Source organism: Danio rerio, chromosome 4 (assembly GCF_052040795.2).
Source record: "Danio rerio strain M-AB ecotype USA chromosome 4, GRCz13ab, whole genome shotgun sequence".
In the NCBI taxonomy this organism is placed as follows: domain Eukaryota; kingdom Metazoa; phylum Chordata; class Actinopteri; order Cypriniformes; family Danionidae; genus Danio; species Danio rerio.
The window spans coordinates 42,287,996-42,315,704 of record NC_141024.2 but is presented as its reverse complement, the minus strand read 5'-3'; the positions used below and the strand labels follow the sequence as shown (position 1 = coordinate 42,315,704).

The following is a 27,709-nucleotide window of genomic DNA, read 5'->3' as shown; positions in this document are numbered from 1 at the left end:
TGAATAATATATTTGTGTATAGCCTCCTCTAAGTTTAGAATAGTCATTTTTCAACAGATGTGTCTCCTGTAAATATACTATATCGGATTTGAACTGTTTTTAACTGATTTTTATTGTTTCGTTTTATTGGGTGATTTAGCCTCCGCACATTCCAACTGGTAAAGTTTGTCTTTACTCCACCCATTTTATGGGCTGTTGAAAACATTTATCAGAAGCATTCGAAGCACCCGAAAGGTATCTGTGGGTTTTGTATGTAGGGGTATATATAAATGTTGCTATAATAAAGGCCAAAGAAGAAAAAATGGCCATGAATATCAAATCACTTTTATTGTCACATCATCAGCAGCACGTGTGCTATGATGAGAGAAAAGCTTAGGTGCTGGCTCTAGACAGAACAAAATACAGACAGTGCAAATATAATGACAGTGCAAAATACAGATAGTACAAAATAATTTGGCAGCATTATAATTGTTGACAGCGATATGTATAATGAATATGTGTACCCATAGTTGTAGGCAGTATTGTTTTAGGTATGTATTGGTTAAAGTGCAGTGCATGCCACATATACATGGTGTGCAGTGAGGGGTATTAAGTGTTCATCAGCCTGATAGTCTGAGGGAAGAAGCTTTCCTTTAGTCGGCTGGTGCGCGACCGGATGCTGCAGAACCATTTGCCAAACTGCCATTTGCCATCAAGCAGAGAGAAAAGTCTATGGCTTGGGTGGCTGGAGTCGCTTATAATTCACTTGGCTTTCCTCATGCACTGCCTGGTGATGTCGTGATGGGAGGGAAGCTCACCTCCTACTACGCGTCCAGCAGTTCACACAATCCTATGTAGGCCTTTGCGATTGCTGCTGGTGCTATTTCCATACCAGGTGATGATACAGCCACGCAGGATGCTCCCCACAGTGCAGGTGTAGAACGAGCGGAGGATGTGAGGGCTTATTCCAAACCTCCTGAGACGCCCGAGGAAGAAGAGGCGTTGTTGTGCCTTCCTTAGCACTGCGTCTGTGTGAGCAGTCCATGTCAAATCCTCAGCAATGTGTACTCCAAGAAACTTGAAAGCGCTGACTCTTCACTGGTGTCCCGTTGATGGTGATGGGGGTGTGTTCTCTCTTCTCCCAGCTCCTTGGTTTTGCTGATGTTGAGTGAGAGGTGGTTTTCCTCACACCACTGCGTCAGAGTGTAAACCTCCTCTCTGTAGGCCATCTCATCATTATCTGTGATTAGGCCCACCACTGTCATCAGCAAATTTAACGATGACGTTGGAGCTGTGTTTGGCTGTACAGTCGCGTGTGTACAGGGAGTACAGGAGTGGACTGAGAACACAGCTCTGTGGATCATCAGTGTGGATCAGGTCATGTTGTTCATTCTGACCACCTGGCGTCTGCTTGATAGTAAGTCCAGGATCTAGATGCACATAGAGCTGTGTAGACCCAGAGCTTAGAGCTTCACCACTAGTTTGGCAGGCACTATAGTGTTGAATACTGAGCTGTAGTCCACAAACAGCATTCTCACATATGTGTTTTTGTTTTCCAGGTGAGACAGAGCAGTGTGCAAGGTGAAAGCAATTGCAACATCAGTGGAGCGATTATTCCTGTAAGCAAATTGCAGAGGGTCAGTGTGAGCAGGCAGTACAGAGCAGATGTGCTTTTTAAACAGCTTCTCAAAGCACTTGCTGAAGATGGGTGTCAGAGCAACTGGACGCCAGTCATTTAAGCATGTAATTTTAGATTATGTCGGTATGGGCACAATAGTAGCTGTCTTAAAGCATGTGGGAACCACAGACCGAGAGAGCGAGAGGTTAACGATGTCCGTGAAAACCCCCGCTAGCTGGTGTGCGCATGCTTTAAGTACACGTCCAGGGATGCCATCTGGGCCGTAGCCTTCCGGATGTTCCGGAAAGATCTCGTTACGTCTGCTACAGAAACAGAGTGTGCTGGCAGTTTCGGTATCGGCCACGGGAGCGCACAGTGTGTGGGTGCTGTCCTGGGCTTTAAAGCAGGTGTAGAATGAGTTGAGCTCGTCCGGGAGAGATGCAGAAATGTTTACTGTGGCGGGTTTGTTACTTTTAAAGTTTGTGATGTAATTAAGTTCCTGCCACATACTCCTCCCCTCTACCTTGTACCTCTGTATTGATGTTTTGCTGCTTTGATAGTTTACCTGAGGTTGTAGTTTGCTTGTTTTTGTTCCTCAGCATTTCTGGATTTATAGGCGGAGGTTCACACTGATAGGGCTGTTCGAACTTTGCCATCAATCCATGGTTTTGGGTTGGGGTAGATACGAACAGTTTTTGTTGGGACCATGTCTTCTATACACTTTCTGATGAAGCATGTAACGGTGTCTTGAGTAAACTTTAATGTCGTCATCAGAAGCTGCACGGAACATCTCCCAGTCTACATGATCAAAACATTCTTGAAGTATGGAACTCGATTGGTCCGTCCAGCTTTGAAACGTCTTGAGGGTGGGTGGTTCCCGTTTCAGTTTCTGTCTGTAAGCAGGCAAGAGCAGAACAGAAGAGTCATCTACTTTGCTTAGCGGTGGGTGGGGGAGGGATTTGTTGGCTTTCCGGAACGGAGAATAGCAGTGGTCCAAAATTCGGTCACCATGCATGTTTGTGGTCAGTGTCTTATCAATGTGACCAAAATTACTTTTATGATCAATTATGTAAGAAACTCTGAAAACTAGACTGACAGCGTTTCAATTTACAATGACTTCTATGTTAGGCGACTATGACACAATTTACATTGTAAAAGCAGTAGATAAATAAAGAAGAATTTAATCTGCTTAAATGTGTACATGTTAATGACTGAACAAAATATGATCTGATATTATTTTACATTTAACATGCATCAAAATAAGTGTGTGTAGCCAATGTTTCCAGTGTCTTTTTACTTTTCAGCTTTTGATGAGAGATTTTTAGACTTGATGAAAACTAATCTTTTATTTATTTATTTCAGACTTAATTGAAGAGAATGAGAGGAAAGAGGAGGAACATCATGTCAAAATTGGGGAAAAAACTCATTTACAGACTGATGGTATTTTGAAAAGGAGAGACAAGAATTGTTTCACCTGCACTCAGTGTGGAAAGATTTTGGCAAGCAAAAGCAAACTTAAGATTCACATGATAAGCCACACTGGAGAGAAACCATTCACATGCACTCAGTGTGGGAAGAGTTTCAGCCAATCATCACACCTTAATGACCACATGATGATCCACACTGGAGAGAAACCATTTACCTGCACTCAGTGTGGGAGGAGTTTCAACCGCTCATCACACCTTAATCACCACATGAGGATCCACACTGGAGAGAAACCATTTACTTGCACTCAGTGTGGGAAGAGTTTCAACCGCTCATCACACCTTAATCAACACATAAGGATCCACACTGGAGAGAAACCAATAACGTGCACTCAGTGTGGGAAGAGTTTTCGCCAATCATCATCCATTTATAAACACATGAGGATCCACACTGGAGAGAAACCATTCACATGCACTCAGTGTGGGAAGAGTTTCAGCCAATCATCAAACTTTAATCTACACATGAGGATCCACACTGGAGAGAAACCATTTACATGCACTCAGTGTGGGAAGAGTTTCCGCCAAGCATCATCACTTAATAAGCACATGAGGACCCACACTGGAGAGAAACCATTTACTTGCACTCAGTGTGGGAAGAGTTTCAACCGCTCATCACACCTTAATCAACACATAAGGATCCACACTGGAGAGAAACCAATAACGTGCACTCAGTGTGGGAAGAGTTTTCGCCAATCATCATCCCTTTATAAACACATGAGGATCCACACTGGAGAGAAACCATTCACATGCACTCAGTGTGGGAAGAGTTTCAGCCAATCATCAAACTTTAATCTACACATGAGGATCCACACTGGAGAGAAACCATTCACATGCACTAAGTGTGGGAAGAGTTTTAACTACTTATCACACCTTAATCACCACATGAGGATCCACACTGGAGAGAAACCATTTACTTGCACTCAGTGTGGGAAGAGATTTCGCCAAGCATCATCACTTAATAAACACATGAGGATCCACACTGGAGAGAAACCAATAACGTGCACTCAGTGTGGGAAGAGTTTTCGCCAATCGTCATCACTTTATAAACACATGAGGATCCACACTGGAGAGAAACCATTCACATGCACTCAGTGTGGGAAGAGTTTCCGCCAAGCATCATCACTTAATAAACACATGAGGATCCACACTGGAGAGAAACCATTCACATGCACTCAGTGTGGAATAAGTTTTAACTGCTCATCATACCTTAAACAACACATGAGGATCCACACTGGAGAGAAACCATTTACTTGCACTCAGTGTGGGAGGAGTTTCAACCGCTCATCACACCTTAATCACCACATGAGGATCCACACTGGAGAGAAACCATTTACTTGCACTCAGTGTGGGAAGAGTTTCAACCGCTCATCAAACCTTGATCAACACATAAGGATCCACACTGGAGAGAAACCAATAACGTGCACTCTGTGTGGGAAGAGTTTTCGCCAATCATCATCCCTTTCTAAACACATGAGGACCCACACTGGAGAGAAACCATTTACTTGCACTCAGTGTGGGAAGAGTTTCAGCCAATCATCAAACTTTAATCTACACTTGAGGATCCACAGTGGAGAGAAACCATTTACGTGCACTCAGTGTGGGAAGAGTTTCCGCCAAGCATCATCACTTAATAAACACATGAGGACCCACACTGGAGAGAAACCATTTACTTGCACTCAGTGTGGGAAGAGTTTCAACCGCTCATCACACCTTAATCAACACATGAGGATCCACACTGGAGAGAAACCAATAACGTGCACTCAGTGTGGGAAGAGTTTTCGCCAATCATCATCCCTTTATAAACACATGAGGATCCACACTGGAGAGAAACCATTCACTTGCTCTTAATTAAATTTAATTCAGCTTTATTTGTATACCGCTTTTACAATGTAGATTGTGTCAAAGCAGCTTCACATAAATGGTCATAATAAATTGGATCAGGGTAGTTCAGTTTTTAGTGTTTAAGTTCAGTTCAGCTCAGTTCAGTGTGGTTTAAATCATTACTGAGAGTCCAAACACTGAAGAGCAAATCCATTGATGCGTAGCTCTACCGATCCTGAACCATGCAAGCCAGTGGCGACAGCGAAGAGGGAAAAAAAAAAAACTTTACTGATAGGAGTGAAGAAAAAAAACCTTGAGAGAAACCAGACTCAGTTGGGCACGACCATTTTCATTTCTTCGCTGGCCAAAAGTCTTGTGCAGAGCTGCAGTCTCAGCAGTGGAGGCTGGAAGCTGGCCTCAGCGAAGACTCGTCTGTCCCTGGAGCATCACTGGAATCAGTCTCATGTTCTCCACTCCCCACGACCACCAGCGCAGCAGCAGCTCAGGATACGGCCTGGTCCCGGATATGGAAACCTTGGGATCATCTCGTCGCTGGTCTTAGATCCAATCAGTGACTCCGCATAATCTGAGGACCTTGGAATGAGTATCCCCAGGTGGAAATGAAGAAAAAAAAAGAATAATTAGCGTAGCTGCTGTTCATAGTGTATATAAGCAAGATGTAGAAACTTGTGTGGAAACCCGCTAAGTGATGCATTGAGTGTATGCTTTACTAAACAGATAGGTCTTTAATCTAGTTTTGAACTGAGAGAGTGTGTCTGAGCCTCGGATGTTATCAGGGAGGCTATTCCAGAGTTTAGGAGCCATAAATGAGAAGGCTCGACCTCCTTTACTCAACTTTGCTATTCTAGGTACTACCAGAAGCCCGGAGTTTTGAGATCGTAAAGAGCGAGTTGGATTGTAGCGAGACAGAAGATAAACAGGAGCTAGATAGGTGAGAATTAATATTTTAAATTTAATACAAGGCAGCTAGTGTAAGGAGGATAAAATTGGGGTCTGTGGTCACACCGGACTTTTCTCTCCATAGACTTCCATTCATACGCACGCAAATGTGTCAGACTGGAAACGTAAGTTTGTGCGTCAAGTTTCGCAATTCACTGCCTTGCAAGGTTCAAGCTTGGTGAACTTTGACCTTGGAAATTGCATCACTTGACTATGTAAGACCCACACTGGAGAGAAACCATTCACATGCACTCAGTGTGGAAGAGATTCAACCGATCAGCAAACCTTAATAAACACATGAAAATCCACACTGATGTGAAAGAGTATATGCGCTTTGAGTGTGAGAAGACTTATTACAGCTCCAAAATTGAAACTGCACCAGACAATTTACTCTGGAGAGACCGTACAAGTGTTTTTACAAGAGGTTTAATCAGTTAACACATCTGAAAACAACAGGATTCACACTGGAGAGAAACCGTACAGATCTGATCAGTGTCTACAGAGTTTTAATCATTCGGCGCAGCTTAAGAAACACATAGACAAAAAAGTTACACACATGACATGAATGCAGCAAAAATTTTCTCTGTGCACTGGATGTTTCATGTCTGAATAATGTTTGAAAAGGCTGAGTGACAGTATACTGTTTTCCAACACTCCTACACTGCAGTAGGTGGGGTTGTAAATGTGTTGCGCTTCTCGCGTTTACCGTAAACACCGTGGTGGTGGCTGAGAGAAGAACTGTCATAAACATCTGGCCAACAGCTCCTCTGCAGCTTAAAATCTCTTTGCAAGTGATTGTACCAGTGCAGATAAATTTGTACTCTCTCCAGTGTATTCATGTAGCTAGTGTTGTTTTAGATGATGTTCACTGTCTGACTCCCTGAATGAGAGACATCACTGGGAAGACACCGCACATCAAAGAAGGTGGAGCTCTAGGACGCTTAGTTTGCAGTATACCAGGCCCTCAAGTTTTAAAAGCCCATTCAATTGTCCTGTGTTGCAGCTTTTATTAGTGAAGTTTCTTTACTTTTAGATTCTAGATTTGTTCTAGTTTACTGCATTTACTTTGAGTAGAATACAAACTTGATGAATATTTTATGATTTAGGCAGAGCGACAGGTATTAAGTTTTACAATATTTATACACTGTGATGATCTCAAGACTCTAGATTAGAGCATTTGGTAAATTCTGATTGGATGCCTGCATTACTCATCAATGGGTATATAAAAGTTGTTGTGCTAGCTACCCCAGGACGCTGTAGCTACTCAGGAGTCCACATGTCAAGACCTGCCATTTCATTGACTCTTTAACCTTATGGTTTTGTTTTGCATTAATTTTATCATGTAGTTAAAGTGTTGTTGTGATTTTATCCTAAGTTCTTTATCGTAATTATTATCCCTACACATTTGTTGGTTGCTTTGATTGTTTGTTCTATGAGTTACTTTTATAATAAATAATTTGCATTCAGGCTATTTTGTTGGCACTCTTATGGTGCGACTCTAACAAGCGGGTCATAACACTTCGCAAAATGTGGCCGGTTGTATCCAAGATCTTGTTCTTTTCAGTCATGACCATTGGTGAGAGTAGGAACCTAGAATGAGCAGTAAATTAAGAACATTGCCTTTCGTCTCAGATCCTTCACCACAACAGACAACCACATCAACTGCATTACTGCTGCCGCTGCACTGATCCATCTTTAAATCTCACATTCCATTCCTCATGGAAAACACTGATACTTGAACTCCATTTGGGGTAAAGACTCTCCTCCAAACTGGAGATGGCCACCTTTTTCCAGTCAAGCACAATGGTTTCTTAGAGGTGCTGTTTCTTTCCCTGCCATGTCACACTCAGCAGCAAACCATCCCACCTACTCCATGTCCTATGAAGCCAAAAAGACAACGTTATCTGCAAATGGCAGAGACAGTCCTAGCCTGCACCTAAAATTCTGTCAGTAAAAAATACTGTATTTTTGAGATCAGCCTGAAAAATAGCACATTTACAAAATAAAATGAATAAATGGATGGATGGATAGACATTGTAGTGGTGGAAGGGGAAGTTGGATGGCTTGTGTAGATGTTAGATCACACACACACACACACACAAGTAATAGCTTCTAGCTTATTTTTATTACGTTCTTCAGCAGTAACAAGCTTTTCTGTTCTGTCGCTCCCACCACCGACGTTCCCCTCTAGCTCCACCCACTTCCGTTACGTCACTTGACACACAAGAAGCTACATCCCCCGCTTTTTTATTTCCAATATTTTTATTGCATTTTTTCCAGATATTATACAAACTTGCAAATGTATATGAAAAATAGAAGTCCTATCAGCAAAGAGATGACATGAAATACATAGCTATAAAAACAAGAAATCTGTAGAACTCTTTAAACAACCTTACATTTTTCTACCCCCTTCTATGCACCATCCCTCCCATCTCCCACCCCTCCCTATTTTCTGAGGCATTCAATAAGTATGTAACGGTGAATCAAGACACTGATAAATAAATAATAAACATATAATCAAATAAATAATAACATTAAAAAAAAAATTATAAATAAAATAAATAACAATAAATATATGGGTAAATACAGAGGATGAAAATAGAAGTCTCTCTTTCTCCCTTTCGAAATTCTAGTCAGCAGTTCCTGAAATGTTAAGGTTCTCAATGACTGACAGCATGGGACTCCATGTTTTGTTAAAGGAGTTCAGTGATCCTTTAAAACAATGTCTCAGTTTCTCAAGATAGATGCCATTAAAAATCTCTTTAATCCAGTTTTCTGATGAGGGAGGGGACACATGTTTCCATTTGAGGAAAATTGCGCGCCTGGCGAGCAAGGTGGTAAAGGCAATGACGCAGCGTGATGTTTGTGTAGTTGGGGATGGAAGATAACCAAAAAGGGCAGTCAGAGGGTCAGGAGTGATGATTATATTAAGAGCTTGAGAAAGAATTGTAAAAATATTAGACCAAAAGGTTGTTAATTTTGAACATGACCAAAACATGTGAAGGTAATCGGCAGGTGACTGCTTACATCTGTTACAGGCATCACTTCTGCCTGGAAATAATCTAAAAAGTTTATCCCCCGCTTTTTTAGCAGGTGACAAGGCAACAGAAAGTAAAAAAAAATAAAATCAGGTAAATGTATATACAGATCTGGCATGAACTAACACGCGCATGAAACAAAGTGATCTCGCATGGCCACGACATATGGCGCGTTAGCACGGAAAGATGGTCTAGCAAATAAAGACATGAACAGTAGGGGGCAGTCGTGTACTGTAACGCACTGTATTGAAGCCGGAGCATTCTTTACGCATCGTTATAACCTAGAACACTACTTCATACAGGTGCGTAGATGTAGGGTGGACGGTGGTGATGCTTAATATTAATAGTTAAGTTTTCTAATTCACCACTGAACAACAGCTGATTAAACATCTGTGTCCTTTGAAGAAAAGCAAGATGGAGCAAATTAAAAAATAAAAACACAAAAAAAAATGCATTTAGAAACAGCTGAGAGATCTCTCTTCCCTTCCTCACAATGGTTTGGTCCACTGCCCGCGTCCCAGCTCACGCAAAGACTATAGAATATCTTAAAGGGACTTTGATCTCACCTACTCTATGCACACGGGTCAAGTGTGCGGCTGCCTAGTTAACCTCGAAAGCGATTCTCTTGGTTCTCAACGAGGGGTGCGGAGAGATAGGAATGGGGCACACATTGTATTAAGAGCCCTTTTTTCCTTCTGGAGAGAAAGTGCCCTTTTTTCTGTTAATTTTTAAAATAATAATATAAGCCTATGCATATGTGAGTGTGTGTTCGATATGAGGGCAGCTTTCCCTGTATATATTAGTGCTGACTATCGATTAAAAAAAATTAACTAATTAATCGCACCTTTTTAAAAAAAATTATCGCGATTAATCACATTTAAAATACTGAAACTTGTAATTTTGCCTGTTTAAATGTAAAATTAATGTAAACGCAAGACAAAAAATTATTTAAATTCAAAATATAATTGTTTAATAGAATTTTTGTTTAACTTGTAACACAGATTTCTTCATGCAAACAACATACCCACAATAAACCATTAAGATCCTGGCTTGACAGCCATATTTATTACAGAAATTAAAACACAGGCATGTTAATGACATTTAAATTTCAAAACAATCAATGCCAAAAAAGAAAACATTGATTTCCATGTTGGATTCTAAGTGGACTGCAAAAAAATGCCAAAATACAGGAATTGCAGATATGGAAAATGAAAAATTATAATAATAAACTATAGGATACAAACTGTTGCACTCATTGTAAAGTTTTATTGCTGTGAGTTGAGAACATTAGTTATAGAGTAGAAACAATTTTGCTTAATCCTCCTTTACATTCATCCAGTTGCTAAGACTAGGAGTATCCCGCAAGTGCACAGAGACTCCCAAATGCCCGCAAATGAATGATCATTTCTTGCAAACCGGTCGTTAAATACATTGGACACCCCTCTCGCCCCTACTCAGATACGTCGCTCACTCCACCCCTGACACCCCTCAACGGGCCTGACACAGACAAACACACAGACAGACACACACAACGCGCTGCAGACGTTTTGGCCCCAACGGCCTTCCATACTGGAGCGACTCCCCTCAGATTCAACACGCATGATCAAGTTCATCAAATTTGCTTAAACTAAGCGTCCTAAAGTATTACTGTATTTCACAAGGATTCTGACACAACAACGCGAAGTATACGCTTTCGTTGTGTTTATATGAGGAAACACGCTAAACTTGGTGGGCTCATGCTGAAAGGCAGAGTAATGCCCTGTCTTTGACAGCTCGCGACTTCACCAGACGTACTGAGTACATTTACGTAAGACACCAATACTCCGATTTTAATATGATTAAGATAATACTCTTTTTAAAATTTTACCGTGTAGCCTTAAAAGGAACCTTACCTTAAAGGAACACCGAGTCATGAAATGCGGATGATTTTGTTTCTGTTCGCCATGCGGTGTCAACTTACAACAGAAGTCGAAAGTTAAAAATGAAACACCCGAAATTGCATGAAATTCTGGATAACCTGTGATGTACCTAATTGTTTTATACTGGAACTTTCCTTCAAAAAGTGCTTCCTTGGTCTTATCCACATTTATTGCATGTTGAACACATGTCTACCACAACAGGAAGTAAAAAAACCTGCATGCGTTAATTGCGTTAATTTTTTTAACGCGTTAATTATTTAAAATTAATCGCATGCGTTAACGCGTTAATTTTGGTAGCGCTAATTTTAAGTATTTATTTTTATTTTTATCTTTTCTTTTAATGGTTTTTAATTGTGTTAGTTTTAATACAAGAGGTCTTTTGAATGTTGGAAAATTTGACAAGGTAAAGGAACTGTGCAAAGAACAAAACTTAATTTGTTTACAAGAGACTAATCGGAATAATGGCATGATGGAAGATTTAAAAAGGAGATGGAGGGGGCAAATATTTTATAACAATGGTGAAGGAAGGATGGGAAGAGGGGTCGCTATTTTAGTCAAAGAAGATATAAAGAATGATGTGGAAGAAATATACAATGATAAAGAGGGAAAATGCCTTGCTATTAGAATGAGAGAAAATAATACAACATTATGTAACATTCATGCTCCAGTAGCAGAAAAGGAAAAGAAGGACTTTTTTAAACAATAAATGATCTAATGATTTTATGGGGAGAAACTATTTTAATTGGATATTTTAACACGGTTTTTAATAGAACTGATTTAGCGGATGGCATGGTTTTTAGGAATGACACTGGGAGAAAAGAGTTGCAGAAACTAATGGCAGAGCACAAAGAAGTGGACATATGGAGAGTAAGGAATGAAGGAAAAAGAGAATATTCAAGAAGACATTTAGTAGCTGGTAACTTAAAGCAAAGTAGGATTGATTTTATTTTATGCAAGGAAAAACTGGGTGATTTTATAGAGTGTTTATTTTAAAGAAACAGCGCTAAGCGACCACAAGTTTTTATTAATGAAGATTGATTTAAATGAAACCGAAAGAGGAAAAGGGATATGGATTTTAAATACAGAAATTTTAAAAGGAGAACCTTATAGAAAGGCAATAGTGGACTTGATAAATACTGAAATACAAAATGAGTTGCATCATGAAGATAAAAGACTATGGTGGGATAACACAAAATATGAAATTAATAAGTATACGATTAAAATGAGTAAATCAATACAAAAAGCAAAAGCACATGAAGAAGTAGAGGTTAGAAAGGAATTAAAGGACAGTTTAAATCAAGTAAAAGTAAATATAGAGTGAATAGTATTCAACGTTACTGTAATGGTTATTCATTTAAACCAACTTGTTATAAAAATACTTAGTTTGCAATTGTTGTCCGAATTAATCTGCAACGAAATCTGTTATTACAGTACAAATCTTGAATGGTATAAGGGCTCTGATTGGCCATAGCGTTCATTGTAACTCGGAACATGATTGGCTGCCGTAACCAAGAATAGGGTGAATCTTGGTTCCAGCTCGGGACGTGATTGGCCAGCATGACCAAGAATTAAAAAAAATCTTGGTTCCAACTCAGAACGTGATTGGCCGGTGTAACCAAGAATAACCACAACTTACAGGTGACAGTATGCGCCACTGGCCCAGTCTGCACTGTGTGGCATATTTGCCGACATATAACAGAGACTGAAACATTGCTCACACTTGTCTGAGGTGGTCATTTTGACTGCAATCTTGTTTTAGGTTGGCACTTTGTTTTTGAATATTGTCTGCTTTTCGAATGCGTATCTGTGCTGCAGTAGAACGCCTTAGCCTCACAGCAAACATTTTGGTCTACAAGCTGTCACTGCCATCTTCCCAGGAGAGTGGCTGTACTGGTTTCTTCTGGAAGTCCTGAGGGATGTACGGGACCAAGACATTAGAGCAGTTGGGGCAGCCTTTGAACCCAGGAGAGCACCCCACAGGCTCTGTGCTGGCGGCCCCAGAAACTCGATTCACTCCAGAGTAGAACCGAACAACTCAGGCAGGGGCAAACCGCGACCGCACTGCACTGAGAGCAACGCAAAAAAATCCTGAATGGGCCAGCCAGGAGTCGAACCTAGAATCTTCTGATCCGTAGTCAGACGTGTTATCCATTGCGCCCCTGGCCCAGTCCGCGTCAGCAGTGCTCATTAGCATGCTGCTTGGAAAGAGGACACGGCTCGGTGAACATGGAGTTCCTTCAACGCATGCTGTGCTTTGTTGTCATGGCAAGTTGTGGTGTCGATAGGATGCTCTTACACTGAGCATGTGACAGTCCCTCCCAAGAAGAACTGTGATCCAGGCTCTGAGACTTTCTCTTCTCCAGGAGGAGGTTGCAAACGTTAGAGTTATTTTTGTCAGAGCAGCTGCAGCACACCTGGGTGGAGGCCCACAGCTAGACTTGAGGCCAACCTTTCACGCAGACCTTCCCTGGTGGTCTAGTGGTTAGGATTCGGCGCTCTCACCGCCGCGGCCCGGGTTCGATTCCCGGTCAGGGAACATCCTTTTCACCTCCATGCTGAACTTTGAGGAGTGGTTAACTGACTTGGCGAAGGCAAGAAAGCGGCTCGAGCGCAAAAGAAGTCCTTCGAGCCGGAGTCGAACCAGCGACCTAAGGATTGCCATCATCCACCTACAGTCCTCCGCTCTACCAACTGAGCTATCGAAGGCTTACGGGGCAGTTCCACAACCACATCCTATAATGTAGCTGCAGTCCGACCGCTGGCCAAAAAGGACAGAAGCAAAAGCACTCAAGCCTTCCCATACCGGGAGTCGAACCCGGGCCGCCTGGGTGAAAACCAGGAATCCTAACCGCTAGACCATATGGGAACTGCCACTCTTGAAACCCAGTCTTGGCACAAACTCCAGTTCATTCTGATCGCTGGCACGTCCCTGTTCCGCTTGCACAAGTGCCACTCATACACTTACGCACTCTCTCATACACAGTTTCTTGGTTTCCGTAACCGAGAATCTTCTGATCCGTAGTCATAAGCGCTAACCTTTGTGCCACCGTCACTCTGTTCAGCACCTTGTTAGCACATTGCTTGAAGCAAGGACAAGGCTCTGTCAACCCGGAGTTCCTTCACCACACATTCTGCTTTGTTTTTATGGCAAGAGGTTGTGTGGATGGGATGCTCTTACAGGATTCCTGACAGTCCCTCCATAGAAGACCTGAGATCCTGGGTCGGAGACTCTCTCCTCTCCAAGAGTAGGTTAAAAGCAATGGTTTCTTTTGTGTCTGTGTGTCAGAGCCCTTAGGTGTTGCTGCAGCTCAGAGACCTACAAGTGGAGGAGATTACACTGCAAGTCGGCTGGATGACCTCTAAGTGGTAGGCACTTATGCCGCACGTAGGCTGGGTTTGCAATTGATGTGGCTGTAGTAGACATTAGCATGGTCGTTGGAAAGAGGACACGGCTCGGTGAACATGGAGTTCCTTCAACGCATGCTGTGCTTTGTTGTCATGGCAAGTTGTGGTGCCGATAGGATGCTCTTACACAGAGCATGTGACAGTCCCTCCCAAGAAGAACTGTGATCCAGGCTCTGAGACTTTCTCTTCTCCAGGAGGAGGTTGCAAACGTTAGAGTTATTTTTGTCAGAGCAGCTGCAGCACACCTGGGTGGAGGCCCGCAGCTAGACTTGAGGCCAACCTTCACGCAGACCTTCCCTGGTGGTCTAGTGGTTAGGATTCGGCGCTCTCACCGCCGCGGCCCGGGTTCGATTCCCGGTCAGGGAACATCCTTTTCACCTCCATGCTGAACTTTGAGGAGTGGTTAACTGACTTGGCGAAGGCAAGAAAGCGGCTCGAGCGCAAAAGATGTCCTTCGAGCCGGAGTCGAACCAGCGACCTAAGGATTGCCATCATCCACCTACAGTCCTCCGCTCTACCAACTGAGCTATCGAAGGCTTACGGGGCAGTTCCACAACCACATCCTATAATGTAGCTGCAGTCCGACCGCTGGCCAAAAAGGACAGAAGCAAAAGCACTCAAGCCTTCCCATACCGGGAGTCGAACCCGGGCCGCCTGGGTGAAAACCAGGAATCCTAACCGCTAGACCATATGGGAACTGCCACTCATGAAACCCAGTCTTGGCACAAACTCCAGTTCATTCTGATCGCTGGCACGTCCCTGCTCCGCTTGCACAAGTGCCACTCATACACTTACGCACTCTCTCATACACAGTTTCTTGGTTTCCGTAACCGAGAATCTTCTGATCCGTAGTCATAAGCGCTAACCTTTGTGCCACCGTCACTCTGTTCAGCACCTTGTTAGCACATTGCTTGAAGCAAGGACAAGGCTCTGTCAACCCGGAGTTCCTTCACCACACATTCTGCTTTGTTTTTATGGCAAGAGGTTGTGTGGATGGGATGCTCTTACAGGATTCCTGACAGTCCCTCCATAGAAGACCTGAGATCCTGGGTCGGAGACTCTCTCCTCTCCAAGAGTAGGTTAAAAGCAATGGTTTCTTTTGTGTCTGTGTGTCAGAGCCCTTAGGTGTTGCTGCAGCTCAGAGACCTACAAGTGGAGGAGATTACACTGCAAGTCGGCTGGATGACCTCTAAGTGGTAGGCACTTATGCCGCACGTAGGCTGGGTTTGCGATTGATGTGGCTGTAGTAGACATTAGCATGGTCGTTGGAAAGAGGACACGGCTCGGTGAACATGGAGTTCCTTCAACGCATGCTGTGCTTTGTTGTCATGGCAAGTTGTGGTGCCGATAGGATGCTCTTACACAGAGCATGTGACAGTCCCTCCCAAGAAGAACTGTGATCCAGGCTCTGAGACTTTCTCTTCTCCAGGAGGAGGTTGCAAACGTTAGAGTTATTTTTGTCAGAGCAGCTGCAGCACACCTGGGTGGAGGCCCACAGCTAGACTTGAGGCCAACCTTCACGCAGACCTTCCCTGGTGGTCTAGTGGTTAGGATTCGGCGCTCTCACCGCCGCGGCCCGGGTTCGATTCCCGGTCAGGGAACATCCTTTTCACCTCCATGCTGAACTTTGAGGACTGGTTAACTGACTTGGCGAAGGCAAGAAAGCGGCTCGAGCGCAAAAGATGTCCTTCGAGCCAGAGTCGAACCAGCGACCTAAGGATTGCCATCATCCCACCTACAGCCCTCCGCTCTACCAACTGAGCTATCGAAGGCTTACGGGGCAGTTCCACAACCACATCCTATAATGTAGCTGCAGTCCGACCGCTGGCCAAAAAGGACAGAAGCAAAAGCACTCAAGCCTTCCCATACCGGGAGTCGAACCCGGGCCGCCTGGGTGAAAACCAGGAATCCTAACCGCTAGACCATATGGGAACTGCCACTCTTGAAACCCAGTCTTGGCACAAACTCCAGTTCATTCTGATCGCTGGCACGTCCCTGCTCCGCTTGCACAAGTGCCACTCATACACTTACGCACTCTCTCATACACAGTTTCTTGGTTTCCGTAACCGAGAATTTTCTGATCCGTAGTCATAAGCGCTAACCTTTGTGCCACCGTCACTCTGTTCAGCACCTTGTTAGCACATTGCTTGAAGCAAGGACAAGGCTCTGTCAACCCGGAGTTCCTTCACCACACATTCTGCTTTGTTTTTATGGCAAGAGGTTGTGTGGATGGGATGCTCTTACAGGATTCCTGACAGTCCCTCCATAGAAGACCTGAGATCCAGGGTCGGAGACTCTCTCCTCTCCAAGAGTAGGTTAAAAGCAATGGTTTCTTTTGTGTCTGTGTGTCAGAGCCCTTAGGTGTTGCTGCAGCTCAGAGACCTACAAGTGGAGGAGATTACACTGCAAGTCGGCTGGATGACCTCTAAGTGGTAGGCACTTATGCCGCACGTAGGCTGGGTTTGCGATTGATGTGGCTGTAGTAGACATTCATAAAAATAAAAAAATATATAAACTGCTTACTCTGAGGTTGTGTTTAGGGTTGGGGTAGGAGTAAAATTGAATAAAACACAGCAGGTTACCGTGAGGTTGGGCCTAGGGCTGGGGTAGGTGTGATTTTAATAAACTGCGATAGGTTGTATTCTGTGCCATGTACGAGACATTGAATCAATGAAACCCACATGGAGGTTTGTTACTGTGAGGTTGGGTTAAGAGTTGGGGTAGGTTGGGAGGTTGATAAAACACAGCAGGAAACTGTGAGGTTGGTTTAAGGATTGGGGTAGGTTTGACATTCAAACATAACTGGTTGGACGCAGTGTCTTGTACCAGACATTAAATGAATGAAAACTCCAGGAGGTTTTTACAGCCCACTTGGGGCTGACCAGGTCGTTTGGAGCAGGCTCCGATTTCTATTTATACCTTTCTCAGTCAGGTAACTTCCTTTTCAGTAGTATGAGCGTCTGCACTGTGTGGCATATTTGCCGACGTATAACATAGACTGAAACATTGCTCACACTTGTCTGAGGTGGTCATTTTGACTGCAATCTTGTTTTAGGTTGGCACTTTGTTTTTGAATATTGTATGCTTTTCGAATGCGTATCTGTGCTGCAGTAGAACGCCTTAGCCTCACAGCAAACATTTTGGTTTACAAGCTGTCACTGCTGTCTTCCCAGGAGAGTGGCTGTACTGGTTTCTTCTGGAAGTCCTGAGGGATGTACGGGACCAAGACATGAGAGCGGTTGGGGCAGCCTTTGAACCCAGGAGAGCACCCCACAGGCTCTGTGCTGGCGGCCCCAGAAACTCGATTCACTCCAGAGTAGAACCGAACAACTCCGGCAGGGGCAAACCGCGACCGCACTGCACTGAGAGCAACGCAAAAAAATCCTGGACGAGCCAGCCAGGAGTCGAACCTAGAATCTTCTGATCCGTAGTCAGACGCGTTATCCATTGCGCCACTGGCCCAGTCCGCATCAGCAGTGCTCATTAGCATGGTCGTTGGAAAGAGGACACGGCTCGGTGAACATGGAGTTCCTTCAACGCATGCTGTGCTTTGTTGTCATGGCAAGTTGTGGTGCCGATAGGATGCTCTTACACCGAGCATGTGACAGTCCCTCCCAAGAAGAACTGTGATCCAGGCTCTGAGACTTTCTCTTCTCCAGGAGGAGGTTGCAAACGTTAGAGTTATTTTTGTCAGAGCAGCTGCAGCACACCTGGGTGGAGGCCCACAGCTAGACTTGAGGCCAACCTTCACGCAGACCTTCCCTGGTGGTCTAGTGGTTAGGATTCGGCGCTCTCACCGCCGCGGCCCGGGTTCGATTCCCGGTCAGGGAACATCCTTTTCACCTCCATGCTGAACTTTGAGGAGTGGTTAACTGACTTGGCGAAGGCAAGAAAGCGGCTCGAGCGCAAAAGATGTCCTTCGAGCCGGAGTCGAACCAGCGACCTAAGGATTGCCATCATCCCACCTACAGTCCTCCGCTCTACCAACTGAGCTATCGAAGACTTACGGGGCAGTTCCACAACCACATCCTATAATGTAGCTGCAGTCCGACCGCTGGCCAAAAAGGACAGAAGCAAAAGCACTCAAGCCTTCCCATACCGGGAGTCGAACCCGGGACGCCTGGGTGAAAACCAGAAATCCTAACCGCTAGACCATATGGGAACTGCCACTCTTGAAACCCAGTCTTGGCACAAACTCCAGTTCATTCTGATCGCTGGCACGTCCCTGCTCCGCTTGCACAAGTGCCACTCATACACTTACGCACTCTCTCATACACAGTTTCTTGGTTTCCGTAACCGAGAATCTTCTGATCCGTAGTCATAAGCGCTAACCTTTGTGCCACCGTCACTCTGTTCAGCACCTTGTTAGCACATTGCTTGAAGCAAGGACAAGGCTCTGTCAACCCGGAGTTCCTTCACCACACATTCTGCTTTGTTTTTATGGCAAGAGGTTGTGTGGATGGGATGCTCTTACAGGATTCCTGACAGTCCCTCCATAGAAGACCTGAGATCCAGGGTCGGAGACTCTCTCCTCTCCAAGAGTAGGTTAAAAGCAATGGTTTCTTTTGTGTCTGTGTGTCAGAGCCCTTAGGTGTTGCTGCAGCTCAGAGACCTACAAGTGGAGGAGATTACACTGCAAGTCGGCTGGATGACCTCTAAGTGGTAGGCACTTATGCCGCACGTAGGCTGGGTTTGCGATTGATGTGGCTGTAGTAGACATTCATAAAAATAAAAAATATATAAACTGCTTACTCTGAGGTTGTGTTTAGGGTTGGGGTAGGAGTAAAATTGAATAAAACACAGCAGGTTACCGTGAGGTTGGGCCTAGGGCTGGGGTAGGTGTGATTTTAATAAACTGCGATAGGTTGTATTCTGTGCCATGTACGAGACATTGAATCAATGAAACCCACATGGAGGTTTGTTACTGTGAGGTTGGGTTAAGAGTTGGGGTAGATTGGGAGGTTGATAAAACACAGCAGGAAACTGTGAGGTTGGTTTAAGGATTGGGGTAGGTTTGACATTCAAACATAACTGGTTGGACGCAGTGTCTTGTACCAGACATTAAATGAATGAAAACTCCAGGAGGTTTTTACAGCCCACTTGGGGCTGACCAGGTCGTTTGGAGCAGGCTCCGATTTCTATTTATACCTTTCTCAGTCAGGTAACTTCCTTTTCAGTAGTATGAGCGTCTGCACTGTGTGGCATATTTGCCGACGTATAACAGATACTGAAACATTGCTCACACTTGTCTGAGGTGGTCATTTTGACTGCAATCTTGTTTTAGGTTGGCACTTTGTTTTTGAATATTGTATGCTTTTCGAATGTGTATCTGTGCTGCAGTAGAACGCCTTAGCCTCACAGCAAACATTTTGGTCTACAAGCTGTCACTGCTGTCTTCCCAGGAGAGTGGCTGTACTGGTTTCTTCTGGAAGTCCTGAGGGATGTACGGGACCAAGATATGAGAGCAGTTGGGGCAGACTTTGAACCCAGGGGAGCACCCCACAGGCTCTGTGCTGGCAGCCCCAGAAACTTGATCCACTCCAAAGTAGAACCAAACAACTCTGGCAGGGGCAAACTGCAACTGCAGTGCACTGACTGAGAGCAATGCAATAAATCCTGATCGAGCCAGCCAAAAGTCGAATCTAGAATCTTCTGATCAGTCAGACACGTTATCCATTGCGCCACTGGCACACACTGTTCAAGGAGTGCTCATTAGCATGCCGTTTGGAAAGAGGACATGGACCGGTAAACATGGAGTTCCTTCAACGCATGCTGTGCTTTGTTGTCATGGCAAGTTGTGGTGCCGATAGGATGCTTTTACACAGAGCATGTGACAGTCCCTCCGTAGAAGAACTGTGAACCAGGCTCTGAGACTTTCTCTTCTCCAGGAGGAGGTTGCAAACGTTAGAGTTATTTTTGTCAGAGCAGCTGCAGCACACCTGGGTGGAGGCCCACAGCTAGGCTAGAGGGCAACCTTTAGCCAGGCCTTCCCTGGTGGTCTTGTGTTTAGGACTTAGTGCTTATACCGCTGTGGCCTGGGTTCAATTCCTTGTCAGGGAGCTTCCTTTTCACCTCCATGGTAAACTTCGAGCAGTGTTGCCGAAGATCTCTTCACGAAAGCAGCTCTGAATGCAAAAGATGTCCTTCGAGCCGCACTGTAAGACGTAATAAGACACACTCTGGCACAGACATCCAGTCTGCACGCTGGAATACACACTATTATCTCATGGTTAAGACGCAGCTTCAAAAATTTGTTTCAAACCGGAAGTACAAATTTGCTTGAAATAACGCAAAAACCGCCAATTTACACTTTTTAGTGAAATATTTGTGTCCTAATAGTGTTTTTAGCAGTGTGGGACACATATACGACTATCAACAGCTCAAAAAATGTGTTTTGGAGTTTCGTGACCCTTTCAGGTACAAATGGTAGAGAAAATACACAGATGAAAATCTTACTTTGTTTTTCTTTTAACTAAGTATATTTTTATATGTTTTGTTGTTTTGTCTCAAATTATTTTATGTAGGACACAAATGCCTCAAATGCAGCTTTAACATCATTGGAATAAATTATATTTTAACATATTCAAATGGAAAAGCTAACATATTAAAAAGGAATAATTATTTACAAGGTTACTTTTATATCTGCATTTTTATAAACTAAAGCAGTTTTGTCCCAAACCTTTGAAAAATAGTCCATGTTGTCTTTATATTTTTAGATGCTTTATTTATTACTGATTTTTCTTTATGCTTTCAAAATATGTAATTATGCAGTTGAAGTGATATTGTGCTATTTTGCTACATAGTAGAAGTGAACTAGTTTTGTTTTGTGTTAAAGCCACAATGGCCCTGTATAAAAGTGCTTTACTGGGACCTTATAGGCACATTTTGTGCCTGGACTCAACTTAGTATTAGTGGGACCTAACTATTTTGTTAATTACTAAATGCCCACAGAGCATGCTCATAGGACATACTTCTGACTCAAATAGTATACCTATACTTTGCCCATTGTGGCTATATACACTCCACTTTGTTTGGACTTGCTATGGGCCCAAAGTGAACTTCTGTTTCGAGTGGGCCAGCCCACAGTTTGGTCTAATGACATTGTATATGTTTTTGGTATAGACATGTTTCTTTGGAAATTTGTGCAGTAATACTGTACACTCAAGTACATGAAGGTGAGCTTTAGCAAACAGCATAATACATTCAAAACTATTGTATAAAAATAGCATATCTTATTAAAAAAAGCATATCTTAATTAAGATATAAATTGGATCTCATTGAAATACTGTAGAAATTATCCAAAAGGATTTTTATGTATCGTACTATAAAACAATCCTATAGGAATGGTTCCAAAATATGATCAAAATTCTAATTGAATTCCTTCAAAGAAATCCTATAAGATGCTACTTTTTTGTCTGTTTGGCAGTGCCACTAAAAAATTCTGTGAAACCGGTCCAATCTACTTTTTGTTCATGTTGTTTTTTGTTATATGCGTCAGCAACTCCCTGGATGCGTATTACAGTTCACAGGCAGTAAAACGGCCCAGTGGCCTAAAGGATAAGGCACCAATCTTCGAAGCTTGGGATTGTGGGTTCAAGTCCCACCTGGGTTGTCTTTGATGCATTTCTTATTAAGTTGGCTGTGCAGCACAATCCAGTGTGACCTTCAAAAAGCTAGGTTCATACCCTTAGGTCAAAAAGACATGACAATGGAAAACTCTTTAGAGAATATGTTTTGTCATTAGGTGTACACACCAGATTGTCTGAATGCAATATGGTATAGGGATCCTAAAGTGCTGTTTTCTGAGTTATAAGAACTTCCTGAGCCATACAACAGATATGGCAAACGCTAGTATTGGCCCAGTGGCCTAATGGATAAGGAATCAGCCTTCAAAGCTAGGGATTGTGGGTTTAAGTCCCATTTGGGTTGTGTTTGTTGGGTTACATATAAATTGTATGGAAAGAATCCTGACATGTCTCCTCAAAGCTTATGCGTGATGATCTGAGGTCAATAGTTCGCTTCAAATTCTCAGACTTGCTGCACACTTTAATTAAGATTCATCCAATCTTGCGTGAATTATCCAATCACGTTACGCTCTGGTAATGGAGATCTTGACTTCAAGTACCCGGTGGCTTTCAAATAATGGTCTCATGTTAGGTGGATGATGATTAAATGCAAACAAGAAAATAGCTGCAGAAAGGTTGTGATTTCATATTAATGAGAGTGGCCTCGTCTGGAATTTGAAACTCAAGACCAGTCTCAAACCATACCCCAGGACCAATGAGACACGAATGTGGATGATTACACAAAGAAAATGTTTGTTCATTAGTTGCAAACATAGAGATCCCAAAATGCAGTTTTCCATGCGTTGGCATCTTGTTGAGGGCATACAAGAGCTCCATGACAAAAACTTGGTAACATGGCCCAGTGGCCTAAAGGATAAAGCATCAGCCTCTTGAGTTGGGCGTTGTGGGTTCAAGTCCCATCTGGGTTGTCTTTGAAGGTCTCACATCAAGTTGGGAGCAATGTTTGTTGGATGAAACACAGTAGCTGTGAAAACCTTCTAGAGATGTGTTTGCGTGTCATTAACTTCCTTCGTTGTCATCCTTATTAGAACGATCCATAAACAAATCTAACAACTGAATCATTGCCGCTACTTTCTTTCAAATCAACTCACTTTTATTGTCACATCAGCAGCAGCATGTGTGCTATGATGAGTGAAAAGCTTAGGTGCTGGCTCCAGACAGCACAAAATACAGAGTAATACAGTGCAAATACAACGACAGTACAAAATACAGACAGTGCAAATGAAATGACAGTGCAAAATACAGACAGTGCAAATACAACGACAATGTGAAATTGACAGCGATGTGAACAATGAATAGATGTCCACATAGTTGTAGGCAGTATTGTTTCAAGTATGGATTGGTTAAAGTGCAGTGCAAGCTACATATTGATGGTGTGCAGTGAGGGTATGGTAGAGTCTGTGTGTGGTGTGTTAAGTGTTCATCAGCCTGATAGTCGGAGGGAAGAAACTTTCCATCAGCCAGCTGGTACGTGACCGGATGTGGCAGAACCATCTGCCTGAGGGTAGCAAACTATTTTGTCGGTATAATTGTACATGTTTGACTAATTTAGATTAGAAGTAGATTGTGGGTTCAAGTCCCACCTGGGTTGTCTTTGATGCGGTTCCTTTTAGGTATCTGTTGCAGCGCAATCCAGTGTGACCTTCAAAAAGCTAGGTTCATACCCTTAGGTCAAAAAAACATGACAATGGAAAACTCTTCAGAGAAGCTGTTTGGTCATTAGGTGTACACACCAGATCATCTGAAAGCAATAGGGATCCTAACGTGCTGCTTTCTGAGTTACAAGAACTTCATGAGTCATACAACAGATATAACAAATGCTAGTATTGGCCCAGTGGCCTAATGGATAAGACATCACCCTTCGAAGCTGGGGATTGTGGATTCAAGTCCTGTTCGGGTTGTGTTTTTATGGGTTACATTTAAGTTGTGTGAAAAAATCCTGGCTTGTCTACTCAAAGCTTAGGTGTGATGATCTGAGGACAATAGCTTCGAAGTCTCAGACTTTCTGCACACTTCAATTAGGATTCATCCATTCTTGCTTGAATCTCACTGTCACGTTACAAACCTAAAAGGTTCCGCTAAGCTCTGGTAATGGAGATCTTGACTTCAAGTACCCCATGGCTCTTAACTAACGGTCTCATGTTAGGTGGATGATGATGAATTGCAAACAAGAAAATAGCTGCAGAAAGGTTGTGATTTCAAGTTAATGAGAGTGGCCTTGACTGGAATTTGAAACTCTCAAGACCAGTCGCACTATACGCTAGAACCATACCCCAGGACCGATGAGACACGAATGTGAATGATAGCAGAAATAAAATGTTTGTACTATTAGTGACGTGGCCCAGTGGCCTAATGGATAAGGCATCAGCCTCCGGAGCTGGGGATTGCGGGTTCAAGTCCCACCTGGGTCGTTTTTGAAGGTCTCACTTCAACTTGGGAGCAATGGTTGTTGGATAAAACACAGTGGCTGTGAAAACCTTCTTGAGATGTGTTTGTGTGTCAATAGGCTCGTTTGAGGTGCGCCTCGCCTTGACTGCATTGTAAACGAGAGCAGGCGTGCGCCGTAAGAGGAGGGCTCAAAAATTACATCAGAAGTCGGACACCTGCTGAATCTCGCTGTTTAGCCACCTGGAATCGTCACCAGTGGCGGAGATCTCGTTCGCGTTTTTTATCGCAGACGAATGACCTCTTGAAAAAATACTATGGTGATTTATAGTAAATATTATTGCATTTTGAACATGTTTTTTTCAGTATTGGGTTATGTTTATAGTTGTTGTGATACCAGAGCAACCATAAAATTTAAATAGGCTATTTTATAACATGGTTCAAAAGCACTACAGTATACATTACTATAGTATTTTTAATATGGGAGTGGATGCAATAGAAATATCACAGTTTTTACAAAAAAAAAATGTTCGGAATTACAGAAGATGAACAGCTCATTAACTAAAACTGTGTATTTAAAATATAATTCTGTATATTCAACAAACGTTAAAAGAATAACAAAATAAACAGCTTATACAGCAAGAAAACTTTCAAGAAACCTAATTTGGCTACATATAAATGAAGTAGCCATAGATGCTTTTGAGTAACGGGTCCTGACAAATGTTTGTTTGACAAATAAATTCTTAGGGGGTTAATTATATTGACAGGTCTATATAAACTGATATTACTCCAGTCAGACTAAAATAAACAGCCCAAGACTTTCTCCAGAATAAAAACTATTAGACTGTAGGAAAAACTGTGGAAATGTTCTTGGTCAATTAAACATTACTTTTGACTTCACATACATATATATATATATATACATACATATGTGTGTGTGTCTTGTTTACTACACCCTTTTCACTTCTCATATGAAACCACACAAAGATGAGGCATAATGACAAAACAGTCTGATTACCTTTGTATGTCTGAATATATGTATATATTGGATTGACTTTCATTGAATAACGCTGCATAAAAATTACAATACAAAATTCACACAAACTTTCAAAAAGTGAAAATGACAACAAACAGGACTTAAAACTGAGAGAGAAATAAAATACAGCACACACACATCCTAATGATTTATTAATAACATTTAGTTATATTGGATAGGTCACGTCATGTTTTACAAAGATGTGTTTTGTTTTTGTTTGTGTGTAAATCTAAATAAATAACCATATGTAATGCTCTTTATGACTTTTTTTTAATTATCAACGAAAATACAAAAAAAAAAGGTATTCAACAAATCCAGGTATAAACCTTAGTAAAACAAGATAATAAAGTGTAATGTGTCAGTCTCATCCAATCAGCATTAAGCTGTGTCGTCAGCCAGTCGTTTCCCATCATGCTTTTGGTAACGCAGTCTTTTGAGAGCAACTGCGGCCGACTGCTTAATACGAAGTACCCGCCTCGCGATCGCGAGAGTTTTTTGGCGCACGTCAGCGTGACATCAGAGCGAGGCGAAGGCAAGGCGGACACATTTCTAACCGGCATGCATCTTGCGGTGATCACCGGTGATCGATTCTGCTCAGATTTTGGCCAAGTCAAACGAGCCTATTAACTTCCTTCATTGTCATCCATATTTCCTGTTATGACTAAAAGGGTACTCTGTGCTTACATATAAAGCTGGTGGGGTTTTCATGATCCATAAACAAATCTAATTACCGAACCATTGCCACTGCTTCTTTTTGTCTGTTTTGTACATGTTAGAATGATTTACAGTAGTTGAGAGTTCAATGTGGCTATTACCTCCATGGCATATACCGCCGCCGCTTTAAATGGACAAGCACGAGTTTTTAATGTATGACCGCAGTCTGTGAATATGCCGCCAGAGGGCACAAAGGGATGCTAACAGACAGAAATAGCCTATACAGCAGCTGTAAATATGCTACTGTTCTTATAAATAAAGATAAAATTATAAAACAAAGCATTATAATTCCTTCATTAATCATTAAACATTTGTTAACATGCTTTATTATCATTGTAAACTTGTTAAGTGCAATGAGGATTAATTTTGGAAAGTAGAATTGAAGAAATAAAAGACAACTAAAATATAAGCACAAACATTCATCACAAATAAGTAGGCCTAAATAAATAAATAAAGCAATCTTTTAGCCTAAATATAAAAAGATGTTGTTTGCTATTTTGATAGGACTAGGACAGTCATTTAATAAGCTTTTTCATTTATATCTTCATTTACATTTTTACTTATGTTTTCGTTGTTGATTAAGCATAAAAAGAAATTGGCTTACCTCAAGCAGATCACTAAAAGTATAAAAAAAATAATTTTGCCGCAGGACATAAATGAAGTCCCGCAAATTTATTTTTAATAATTTAGTTGTAGTTCAGTTCATTTTTTTTTCGAAACGCCAATGTTCTCCTTTAAAGTATAATTGTTGTTTTGTTTTTTTTACTTGTAGTAATGGCTCAGTATATTTGGTATTTTAATTTCAATTTTTAGTCACCTTGCGTGTGAAATATAATTCGCGCATAACCGCGTAAAAAGAAGAAAAAGCTGTCAAAAGTCAGAGCCAATTCATCCAAATTAGCCATATTAAAATACAGCATGTATGTTAATACAGGCAGAGTGTAAACAAACTCAGGGTAAGGCTAAATTATGCACTTTCCTTTAAAGGCAAGATTTGCGGTGAACGAAGAAGAGGTTTTACCAACCACTTATTTACAAATATATGTCAATCATCGTGCTCATGAGTCGATATGTTGCCTTTTTATGTTCTGTCTTTTCATCTAGCAGCAATAATGACGACTGGAAAACTTTATTTAGAACGAAAATGAACTGTTTACTGAAGTTTTTTTGAAAACAGGAGCGAAACTCCGAACACACACACTCTCTCACACTGAGTCAGTTGCCAATGGTTACAGGCGCGCTTTCAGTAGCGCTAATCATCATAGGAAAACTGTTCTTAAAGCAAAACAGCATATATAAATGCCAAGGTAAATAAAGTCACTTTATGACAATTAAACGATAAATGGAGCATTAATTAATCACTCTTGCAGCTACATATCAATTTAAGTCATAACATTTTATAGCCTACATGCTACTATGGTGTATAATAATGTTTGTTGAAACAGTAAACTGGTTTACCAACTTGAATTTGGAATCGGGCCAGCCGAGTTGATTTCAGAAAAGATTTTTTTTAATTATACAAATATATTATTAAATTACCGCTATTTTGGAGACCATGCGCTTCTTCACCCTCTTCTCCACTGTTTTCTTAAGTAAGTTAAAATGATGTTAAAACATGAAACGTAGGAAAACACAGTACAAATAATCATGAAGGAGATAACGGAAAGACAGAATGGTAATTATAATAATAATTACCCTGTTTGAGTTCCCGGTCCTCTTTCCGTAAAAGATGAGCTTTTCATGACTGAATAGGTCAAGCAGAAG

General features: G+C 42.2%; 2 protein-coding genes, 1 long non-coding RNA gene and 13 other non-coding genes across 28 annotated transcripts in view; 6 read left to right on the top strand and 10 right to left on the bottom strand.

The window, feature by feature from the left end:
• The window catches only part of LOC148680884 (uncharacterized), a 42,894-nt gene extending 35,561 nt beyond the window's left edge, over positions 1-7,333 (top strand). For 5 of the 13 annotated variants that reach the window (XM_088650260.1, XM_088650259.1, XM_088650258.1 and 2 more), the window contains one exon: positions 2,960-7,333. In XM_088650260.1, the coding sequence (XP_088506386.1) occupies positions 2,960-4,929 (1,970 nt within the window). In that variant the 3' untranslated portion in view covers positions 4,930-7,333. Of the gene's footprint in view, positions 1-1,538; positions 2,464-2,959 lie in introns of all 13 variants that reach the window. The other 8 variants (XM_088650264.1, XM_088650262.1, XM_088650268.1 and 5 more) reach the window with 6 other exon arrangements.
• LOC148680790 (uncharacterized) overlaps positions 1-27,709 on the bottom strand; it is a 796,717-nt gene that overhangs the window by 107,732 nt on the left and 661,276 nt on the right. The gene's annotated exons all lie outside the window — the stretch shown is intronic.
• Positions 1-27,709, bottom strand: part of LOC148680839 (uncharacterized) — a 785,675-nt gene that overhangs the window by 485,131 nt on the left and 272,835 nt on the right. The window lies entirely within an intron of this gene.
• Positions 13,284-13,355, top strand: trnae-cuc (transfer RNA glutamic acid (anticodon CUC)). The gene has a single exon. It is a non-coding gene; the product is annotated as a tRNA-Glu (tRNA).
• Positions 13,440-13,525, bottom strand: trnay-gua (transfer RNA tyrosine (anticodon GUA)). Its single transcript is given in 2 exon segments — positions 13,440-13,475; positions 13,489-13,525. It is a non-coding gene; the product is annotated as a tRNA-Tyr (tRNA).
• trnae-uuc (transfer RNA glutamic acid (anticodon UUC)) lies at positions 13,614-13,685 on the bottom strand. Its single transcript has one exon. It is a non-coding gene; the product is annotated as a tRNA-Glu (tRNA).
• trnae-cuc (transfer RNA glutamic acid (anticodon CUC)) lies at positions 14,519-14,590 on the top strand. The gene has a single exon. It is a non-coding gene; the product is annotated as a tRNA-Glu (tRNA).
• trnay-gua (transfer RNA tyrosine (anticodon GUA)) lies at positions 14,675-14,760 on the bottom strand. The gene is given in 2 exon segments: positions 14,675-14,710; positions 14,724-14,760. It is a non-coding gene; the product is annotated as a tRNA-Tyr (tRNA).
• On the bottom strand, positions 14,849-14,920 carry trnae-uuc (transfer RNA glutamic acid (anticodon UUC)). Its single transcript has one exon. It is a non-coding gene; the product is annotated as a tRNA-Glu (tRNA).
• Positions 15,754-15,825, top strand: trnae-cuc (transfer RNA glutamic acid (anticodon CUC)). Its single transcript has one exon. It is a non-coding gene; the product is annotated as a tRNA-Glu (tRNA).
• Positions 16,085-16,156, bottom strand: trnae-uuc (transfer RNA glutamic acid (anticodon UUC)). The gene has a single exon. It is a non-coding gene; the product is annotated as a tRNA-Glu (tRNA).
• On the bottom strand, positions 17,614-17,686 carry trnar-acg (transfer RNA arginine (anticodon ACG)). Its single transcript has one exon. It is a non-coding gene; the product is annotated as a tRNA-Arg (tRNA).
• Positions 17,984-18,055, top strand: trnae-cuc (transfer RNA glutamic acid (anticodon CUC)). Its single transcript has one exon. It is a non-coding gene; the product is annotated as a tRNA-Glu (tRNA).
• On the bottom strand, positions 18,140-18,226 carry trnay-gua (transfer RNA tyrosine (anticodon GUA)). Its single transcript is given in 2 exon segments — positions 18,140-18,175; positions 18,190-18,226. It is a non-coding gene; the product is annotated as a tRNA-Tyr (tRNA).
• Positions 18,315-18,386, bottom strand: trnae-uuc (transfer RNA glutamic acid (anticodon UUC)). The gene has a single exon. It is a non-coding gene; the product is annotated as a tRNA-Glu (tRNA).
• trnar-ccg (transfer RNA arginine (anticodon CCG)) lies at positions 24,149-24,221 on the top strand. The gene has a single exon. It is a non-coding gene; the product is annotated as a tRNA-Arg (tRNA).